This window comes from Macadamia integrifolia, unplaced genomic scaffold (genome assembly GCF_013358625.1).
Source record: "Macadamia integrifolia cultivar HAES 741 unplaced genomic scaffold, SCU_Mint_v3 scaffold2603, whole genome shotgun sequence".
Taxonomy (NCBI): domain Eukaryota; kingdom Viridiplantae; phylum Streptophyta; class Magnoliopsida; order Proteales; family Proteaceae; genus Macadamia; species Macadamia integrifolia.
This window is the reverse complement of record NW_024868826.1, coordinates 82,769-92,729: the sequence shown is the minus strand read 5'-3', so window position 1 is coordinate 92,729 and position 9,961 is coordinate 82,769. Positions and strand designations below refer to the sequence as shown.

The window sequence follows — 9,961 nt, the reverse complement described above, 5'->3', positions numbered from 1 at the left end:
CGAATCATTACGCAAATCATCATGTTCCAGAGATTCGAAGCATTGCAAACACTCCTGAATTTGCTGCACTTGTCTCCTTAAGTCATCCATCTCCACGTCTCTTAAGTCTCTTTCTCTAGCTGTTGGTGATTCAACATTTGGTCCACGTCTTCAACGAACCACCAATGAACCAAGGCCCTAATACCAACTTCACATCAAAAAATTATAGAGGATTAGGAATCCACCTAAGGGATAAGAGAACTCAAGAAGAACTACTTCTTCTCAAAGAGCCAAAGTCTCAAATAAAATTATGAATAAACCCCAAGTATGCATTTCATTCACTGGTGTAAGCTTATATAGATGAGCAAGGAACAATCTTTCAAGCATAGGCAATTTTCAAGAATGAAATTAAGACTAATTGTAAAAAAAAAAACATTGTAAAGACTAAAAACTGTCCAATAGGAATGAACCTTGGGAACCTTGAGAGGCATTTTTCACATCTTGAAGAGTCTAGAAATATAATGGTTGAAGTGCCCAAGAAGTTCTAGAATCAAATTTGAATAGAAGTTAGACTAAAAAGATGAATTCTAGAATTCTAAGTGTCTGCAGTCAGCCCAGACACACTTTACCAAAATGGTCATAACTTCTTCTAGAAAATAGCAAATGATGCATTGTTTTTTTTTTAATGAAAATACCCCTCTAGATCTTTCCATCCATATATGGCACGACTTCTAGTTCCTTCTAAGTTGGTACAGGTGTCACTATGAAGTTACCCCAAAATCCTAGACTGCAATTTTATTTTCAGCTTCTATCCTTTAGCTTAGGCTTGTGGGCTTATTGGGCTGGGTTGTTGGCACATTTGAAAATGCTCCTGCATCATAGAACCTCTCATAGCAGCTGCATGCTTGGCCAACTTGTCGCCATTAAATTTATCTCTCGGAAACAATGAGTGATCACCCCTGAAATAGAATGCAAATATCCTTTGTAAGGCCACCATTTTTACAGTAAGCACCATTAAATATTTTAGATTTTAATACAGGTCACAGCCTGGGAATCATAATCGATCCATAAATTAGGCACTCCTTTCGCTACCATACTGTTGAAGCCATGAAAGAATGCTGCAAACTCAACCATGAAATTGAATCCAACTGTGGATTACAGAATTGAGAAAATATACTCATAGCATAACTAACACAATATGCAAAAAACATGTAGCCCAACCCATTGAAGCACAATATTGAGCAATTAAGGTGCATAATGGGTAACATTCTATGGGGAAGAAAAAAACGATATTAAAGAGCAAAGGAGTATTCTTAGCCCTCCGTTTCCACGCTTGATTGCAAAAATGTGTGGTTGTGTTGCATCGGAGGTTTCCAGAATACCTTGAGGATCCGAAACTCTCGTACTCATCAGTCAATCAACTCGTCTTCTTTGAGCTCTTAACAATCAATGGGTTGATGTGTTGGCTCTAGGGCTCACATATTGCGATCCTTGTTGGGTGGGACCTTGAGTTCTCTCATCTTCAATGGATCTCTTATCGTAGGAAGCCATAGCAAAAACAGTATGAAGGTTGGTAGGTGGGTTTTCGGGTTTCAAAGCTTTTATTCAAAAATTGTAAAAAAAATATGGAAGTTACTAACTTACTCTTGGTTTTGAGTAGTTTACAACAATGTTCATTAAAAGGTAGCGCAAAAATCAAAATAAATGATTTGTTAAGTTGTTTGTGAATCGTGATTTATTCTAATCTATAACAAATAGAACCAAATGTTATAAATTGTACCAACTACTTCCGTAAAAGTAGAAAGTCAAATGAATACAAATACAAATCATACTAAAGACAGCCAAAGTCATAATAAGCCAACAACTCCATAATGTGCAACGATTATTTTTTTGATACTAGAGAAAAGGTTCCTCAATAATCAATATCTTCCTTCTCATATATCAATTTTTTTTTAAGCCTATTTACAACCAACAGTTATAGATTTCGTTGATAACTCAATGTACAAGTTCTCAAATATGATTCGTTGCCATCAATTCCATCTCATTTTTCATGATGTTGAGCCATAAGATAGAATCTTGACCATTCATACAACAATGGCAAACACTCATCCATATCCCAACTAAATGGGGTTGGCTACATAGATCATTGCCCTCCAGTCAACTCTATTTGAGGTCATACTTGATACAGTGACTAAGCTATGCATGTCTTTTCTCACTACTTCTCCTATGATCATTTTAGATTTGCTCTTTTAGTTCCTTCAATCTGAATCAAATTACTCCTCTACATTAGAGCATTCAAAGGCCTCAGTTTAACATGATCATACCAGCTCAAACCTCAGAACAAAGTTGATCTAAATTTCAAACAGTGTTTTTAGCTCTTGGTTTGTTTCTAGCACCCCTCCATTTTTTGCCATTTTTTGCAGGTCTTTGTAGTATATTGTATCGAAATGTGAAACACGACAATCCAATAAATTAATATATTAATTTTTAGCAAAAAAATAAATAAACTTAAGGAGCTACAGCTCACATACTTTAGCCCAGATTGCATTAAATCACCATTTACAAACTTCCATGTGACAAAAAAAAGATACTGGTTTGGGAAAGGCTTTCCACACTATTGGTGTAGGAAACTCTTCCAAAAAGTTACAACAAAAGAATGATGCTAAATTTGAGAATGGCTCCCACCACCACACCAGCCCTAGCAGACCGTGGTTTAAGCATGAACATTGAAGAGCGGTAGGGTGGTAAATACGGTACCCCAAGCAGTGAGAAAGAGTAATAGAATTGCTGTAACCACCGAAATAATCTTCCATGGACTGTCACAGTAATCCCTCTTCAAAGTCGCTTTCCATCTGTGAATTCTCCTTCTGTAATATTCATTCACTTTGTCACATAATTCATTGTAATAGAAATCAGTACTGGAGATTTCATTGCAGAGATTACTAAATAGAGAGAAGACCTTATTATCATCACCCAGTTGATTGACAATAATTCCAGTCACGGAGAAATGCTACATCATCAACAGAGTTAATAAGGTAATCCATCAAAGTTGCATATGATGTTATGTAAGGAGTACCTCCAAAACGGTATTGCTCATAAGCCATAAGGTTCCGAAAAAAGGATTCTGTGAAGTCATGAACACATAATTGAGGGATTTCAATGACTCCTTCATTGTACTTTATATCGATCAAGCTACCATTATATATGGGGCTCTTCTTGAACTTAACCCCAGAACAAAGGAGCTCTGTCACACATGGTAGAGATTCTACTGTTGTTCTTAAGTCTGGCATCTTGACCACTCTAAGAGAACTATCAAGTGTGTAGGCTAACAGATCCAGTAAATGGTTATGTGCTACTACTTCAATATTATCCTTGTTTTGAGGATACTTGTGCATAGCTTGAGGAATCAAGCCACTGAAGAAATAGAGAGCCATTTTGATGAGTGGGAGAGAATCATGTTTAGGATCCATACTAAGATTGAATAATTTTTCAAGAATTGACATGGGTATTTGATTTTCAAGCAATACCAAGTCACGCACAACGATTGCACTTCTTGATTTGGAATAGAAGATAAGATCATTATCATCTATCCGGAAATATTGTGAATTAAAATTTTTCCGAAATAATTCTATGATGAAGAAGCCATCAAAAAGCATCATTTCAATGAATTCATTACTACTTAACTTGATGGGTTCTGAGTAACACCCACGGGCTTCATCTTCTAACTTCTTGAGAGCTTCCACATATTCCTCCAAACTGGTTCTCTCTCTTGTTCGATCAAGCAATGTCTGTAGGTATTGTAACTTGAGATCTTCCATGGCTTGCAAGTTTTCCATACCACGGTGATAAGGACCAATGGAGACTATATCTGGTGTGTAGGCATCTTCATTCATTTTGCGAATTCTTTTATGGACTCTGTAAATACAAGAAATTGGTACTGCCAACGATGGATTGGACCTCCTCACAGCAAGTTTTGTTCTGATAGAATCATTAATGTCTATAGAATGAGCATGGGTTTCTTCCTCCTCATCCATCCTTCAATTCTATAAACAATATTCAAAAACCCATTAATTAGATATGGAATTAAAAAGGTAATTAGCTATGAACTATAGATACCAAAAATTAAATGGATAAGTTTCTTTCTCGCAGATCTAACCAGTGATTGATCAGAAAAAGGAAGAAAATTTTACCTGAAAATGAGGTTGTGCCCGTAAAGAAGAAAGCACCCCAGTAGAACAAATTGATGATATTGTATGATAGCTATACTTTTAAGGTGCTTCATTCTTATATTTGAGAGCAGTACTCCCCCACATAAATTATTTTACATATTATTAATTTAATATAAATTTCACATGATGAAGAGACTAACCTGTTTAATTACCAATAATTATATCTAATATTTTGAATTCTTAATGATCCGTTTTGGACGTATACATCATTATTTTTATATTACCATGATCAAGTCACATTAGTTATAATATTGAATCTATCCCACAACTCTCGGAGACAAATTAAGAAAGAGACTTAGAGGGTATTGTTCTATTTTTCCTTATAATTTTATTATCACTCGTCGACAAATTAGATTCCTCTCCTTTACAGGAGACCATTTTAATTCATCTCACATCATCCACCTTCCCACAACCCAAAAGATTATCCCAACACCCCATTCGACACGCTTCCTCTCATGTATGTTCACATTATTGGTGTTGGCCTCCCATTACAATTCCTCATGCAAAATAAACAAGAGTTAATTAATTTCCTTACCACCCATCTCTATGGGACACTTTGTATATTATTCGGTTAGCAGTTGTTAAACCAGGTGACGCATGGAGACAAGCCCAAAGTCAGTCCACTATTTACTATTTTTTTAGATAAATCCAAGTCAGCCAACTTTTTTTTTCTTTTTCTTTTTTATTTTAAGGAAAAGCCCAAAGTCAGTCCACTATTTACTATTTTTTTTTTTAAGAAAAATCCCAAGTCAGTCCACTATTTATTTTTATTATTTTTTTTAAAGCCTAAAGTCCAGTCCACTCTTTACTAATTTTTTTTCCCCAAGAAACGAAAGCTAAAAATCATAGCATTCCAGCTGGCCTCGATTTCCATTAGTAATTTTGGTATTGGTTAATTATGGAGTATGTAGGTACTAATTGGGTACAAACTGAAAGTGGGGATTCTATTGGTAATTAAGTGTGTGCGGTCTCTCTATGGTCTTTGTCACCTTGTTTGTATACCAATGACAGTCATATGTAGAGGCTGCTTTGTTCTTCATTGGATGGATCCTTTGCATCTATATCACATATCATAATTTTGATGGGCCCATTTTAATCATGTATGTATGTATGTATGTATATATGTATATATCTGTTAAGGCCTAAGAGAAGCGTTGCGTTCATGTGATATTGTTCACTTTGGGCTGAGGTCCACATAGTTTTAAAAACATAGCCTTTGGAGATTCTAAATACATACATATATACGAACTTCACCAGCATATTGAGGGTACGATAGACAATCCAAATTAATTAGTAGGTCCACTTTTAAAGCTTTGCACTTGAGAGCCAAGAAGAGAGTGACAAGTTCCCTTTGATGTAGTCATGTGGTAAGTTTTATCGGATTAGTCTAGCTTGTTCTGTGATAGTATTGTATAGTCTTGTTGGACTCTAAGGAATTGTTTTGTGGCCTGCTTCTTGTGCAACCATGGGATCATGATGACTAGTTCAGGAAGTTGGGTCCTCGATGTTGATGTAATTGGAGCCCACCTGAGGCGGACCAAGGGGATGTGGGATGTAGAATGTGATTGGTCATGGATGGTGATTATGAAATTGGTTCGAGATCATCTCGCATGATTTATTTATTTATTTTGACTTATATTTATTATTCTATCACTCTAAAAATATTTTAATTAAAATATTCACGTGTTTCATTCATGCAAATGGAGCTACATCTAAATTAATTAAAAAGGAAGGTCAAACATATTTGTATTATATAAGTATAATGTTTGAGATCATATGAGCAGCACACATTCAGCACTAATCTTTCTCGTCGCGGGCTTTAATTTGCATCCGAAAGGTATTACCAATCACTCTTTTCTTAAAGCTTTCCGTGCATATATCTCTTACTTCATTCTATGGTTCTCTTTTAACATGAAGGTTAGATGTAGTTCTCTTTAATAGATTTAGCTTCCCCAATTTAAGTCAAAAACCTCAGAACCAGTGGAATCAGGTTCTCTTCAGCGCGCATCGATCCAATAGTTGGGGTGTGTGCCCGAATACTCTCAACCATTTAATGCTTTATGGTGCCAGAGAGGATCCAAATTCTCTTAATATAAAGGTTTATATTAGATTCTCTTCAATAATTTAGCTTTCCCCAACAAGGGCAGGGTTTTAAGTAGTACTAGGATTGGATTTTATTTGTATTGTTTTCCGCTTTGTCTGTCTGGAGTCTAGTGCCTCTTTGTAGTATTTTTGCCTCGTAATTTTTTCTTCCTTTTCTTTAGGGCTTAATCATTTTTAATCATCATTGCAAAATAAATAAATATTTATTCATCCAAAAAAAGAAACTAAAAAGAATTCTGATCAAAACGATGAGATTAATTTGATGAATCATCTTACCTTCTTTGTCCGAAATGTATTTTCTATTGATCAGATCTCCATTCTCCAAGGAACCTTTGAGACACCTGCTTCGCTGAAATGGTAAGTAAGCTTATGTTATTCCTCGCCGTGTTTTATCATTTCTTATTTTTTCTCTTCTTCTCCCTCTCCTTCCTGTGCCCTAACCTGAAGCAAACACGAATTGTGTGGCGTCTTTTTTTTTTTTTTTGGTTTAACAATAGGCGGAATCTGAAAACACTTCGCCCCTCGGTTCACCCACATCCGCCGGATATAGTGCTGACCAGCTCCCTCCCAACATCAGTAGCTCCACCTCTGAAGTTAACTCCTCCCAAGACAATGAAGTCGTTGTTCTTGAGAAGCAGTTTACACCTATAGTTTGTGTGCTCGAAGAGTTTATGCCACTGCATACTATCCCTATATGCCCCCCTCAAGTGTAAGGATTTTAATATAATTGATGATTTTTTCGATTCCTTTCATGAGGGTGAACTTCAACATGTTTACTTATAAACTCACTTCGTTTCAAGGACTGCAAATTCCGTCACCCATCTCCTAGTTTCTTTTGTTAATTTTTCTCATGTTCCATCTCCTTGTAAGTGGATGGGTATCCTCCAAATTGTTTTTTCACTAAACATGTAAAGGTCAAATTGTTGAATCTAATTTATTTACTCCATCATCTTCTTGGGTTACTAATTTCTACTTTTTCGCTGTCATATTCTGTAGGATTTTCAAGTCAACCTGGGATGATAGGCCAAGATCATGCTGTGGGTCTGAAACTCCTGATTTTACTGAGAAAATTACTCTTCCAAAGTTTGAGTATCTTCCTCTTCCAGAGGACACTATTGTTTCTCAACAAACCATTATTGTGGAAGTCTTGGACATTGGTTCAATAACCATACAAGTACCGGACGCATGGAAGGTTCAAGATATATGTGAACACATAAAACATGAGCATAAGGAAAAGATTCATGGAAAACGGAAAGTTTACATACTAAAACATAATGGAATTGTTCTAGAAAATTCCAAGAAGCTCTCAGACTATTCTATCGAGAATTGGGCAACCCTCAAGTTCGAGAAGCAGTAAAAATGCACACAAAAATCACTGTCCATTCTTACAATTTCCACTTAAAATTATTAAAAGGTGAATTAAGAATTGTGTCTGAATAAAAATTGGGTTTGAAAATGAATTGTTACTCTTCAGGGTCCTAAGTTTTTTTATAGGCTTTACGAGCCTTTGTATTTGAATAAGAATTGTCTGATTTGTATTTGAATAAGAATTGTGTGATTTGTATTTGAAGAAGAATAGTGTGACGGTGTTAAAGAATGTTTGATCATATGAGTAGATGGTTTATGTTTTCCTTTTGTTTTTTCATGTAAGAAACGGCATAAAGAACACCATTAAAATCTCAAATTAAGTAACATTGATAATGTTTTATTGTGGGGTGAACTGTTCATCAAGGGGTCAACGGATCGGGCTTACTCACTTTATGACCTAGCATCGTGATTGGTCTGTTTAAATAATTGGACATCATAGGTGAGGCATATACAGTCCCATTTTTTAAGGTTTGATCAGGTACTAATCTTTAATAGGGTTACCAAAAATCAGGCTAAACAGTTCTTCAATGGACTAATGAAACATTTATTTATAAACAGTAACTAATCAAGCTATAAATGGGTTTAAAATGTGTTGGAAAGAATAAATGGACTCTAAGCAAGCTTTAAACATGACAAGCTAAGTTGGACTATTAATCTCTGTCGGGTTTGAGCCCGGCACGTTTATTAAATGGGTCATGCCAATTTTGGGCTTCACCAGTTGGGCTCAGTTGAAACTACGTACCAGTGCAGGCCTAGAACAGAAACCCTTCTATTCATGTTTGACATCTATAAAATTAGGTAATTATGAAAAGGAAATTGTATCCCCTCATTTTAAGAACAAGATATAAACAAATATATCATAACTCAATTTATATCCTATATATGATCCCATGTTTTATCTTACTTCTGTACATTTTACATCAAAAGAAAAATGAGCTAAATATTCTTTGTATTCTATAGACTGCAAGTTCATGATTGAACAGCCATATATAGTAGAATAGGATAGGAGTTCACCCAAAACACTAAACCCACCAACCAGCAAAGTATGTGGTGCAACAATGGAACGAGAGAGGCGAACTCAAAGAAGAATCAAAGACAGAGGCATTCCTGGAGCGCTACATCAAAGGGCTTCTGGTAATTTACAGCCATATGGCTCTAACCTAAACTACAGAAGACCTGACCAACTTACCTTAATCCTCTTAACCTTCCTAGCTTCTCTTTAATCCCTCACCATCGACGGACCAACAATATAAGATAGATGTATTCCTTTCCCATCTCCAACTCACACAGTTTCTAAAGATGAAGTGGATCCTCTCCTTGAACTTAAAACCATTAATGCTTTATTGTGACCTTTACCCAGTTTCATCTACTCTATTATATTCAACACTTAGTTCCTAACGAGTCCAGATCAGGTCCTCGTACGAGAACTTTGTCAGGTCCTCATACGAGAACTTAGTCAGGTTCTCGTACATCTCTATGGCTGACTGGACATCGATCTATGGCTGGCATCATTGTTTAGGGCATCCACATGAGCATCTCCTTCTACTGATGTTACGTGATAATAACCTCCCGTGTCAGTCCACACGGTTGAGTAGAGTATGTCAGGCTTGCCAACTTGGCAAAGCTAGTAAACTTTCTTTAGGTCCTTCTTCTTCAATTAGTTTATTTCCATTGGACTTAATTTACAATGATGTATGGGGCCCTTATGCCACTCCCTCCCCTGAAGGTCATAAATATTTTGTAATTTTTGTGGATGATTTTTCAAAGTTTATATGGTTTTATCCTATGGTTCGAAAGTCTGAAGTGTTTTTCTTAATTTTCAAGCATTAGTTGAATGACACTTCTCTCGTAAACTTAAGTCCATTCAAACGGACTAGGATGGTGAATATCGTTCCCTTCCAACCTTCTTCTCTACTCATGGGATTTCACACAGACTATCTTGTCCACACACCCATGAGCAACAGGGATCCGTAGAAAGACGCCACTGTCACATAGTCGAAACTAGTTTATCCTTGCTTGCCCATGCATCTGTCCCTCAGCTATACTAGCATTTTGCTTTTGATACTGCGGTTTACCTCATTAACCGCATGCCTTCTAGGGTCTCTAATCATGTTACTCCCTTCCAACTGGTTTTTAAGAAAACTCAAGACTATTCTTTCCTTCGTATCTTTGGTTGCCAATGTTTTCCCTACCTCCGTCCATATAATCGTCACAAAATGGACTATTTCTCCACTTTATGCGTATTCCTTGGTTATAGCTAGTCCTTCCCACACAGGCTATTG

At 36.2% G+C, this 9,961-nt stretch overlaps 2 protein-coding genes across 2 annotated transcripts; one reads left to right on the top strand and one right to left on the bottom strand.

Annotated features, from left to right (window-relative positions):
- Window positions 1-2,948: 2,948 nt before the first annotated feature.
- Window positions 2,949-4,013, bottom strand: LOC122066822 (UPF0481 protein At3g47200-like). The gene has a single exon (XM_042630654.1). It carries the CDS (start codon window positions 4,011-4,013, stop codon window positions 2,949-2,951), a length of 1,065 nt encoding a protein of 354 aa, XP_042486588.1.
- Window positions 4,014-6,011: 1,998 nt separating this feature from the next.
- LOC122066818 lies at window positions 6,012-7,785 on the top strand. The gene is made up of 4 exons (XM_042630649.1): window positions 6,012-6,045; window positions 6,622-6,668; window positions 6,809-7,020; window positions 7,308-7,785. The coding sequence occupies exons 2-4, from the start codon at window positions 6,666-6,668 to the stop codon at window positions 7,666-7,668; spliced, it is 576 nt and encodes a 191-aa protein (XP_042486583.1). The 5' UTR covers window positions 6,012-6,045; window positions 6,622-6,665; the 3' UTR covers window positions 7,669-7,785.
- The last annotated feature ends 2,176 nt before the right edge of the window (window positions 7,786-9,961 follow it).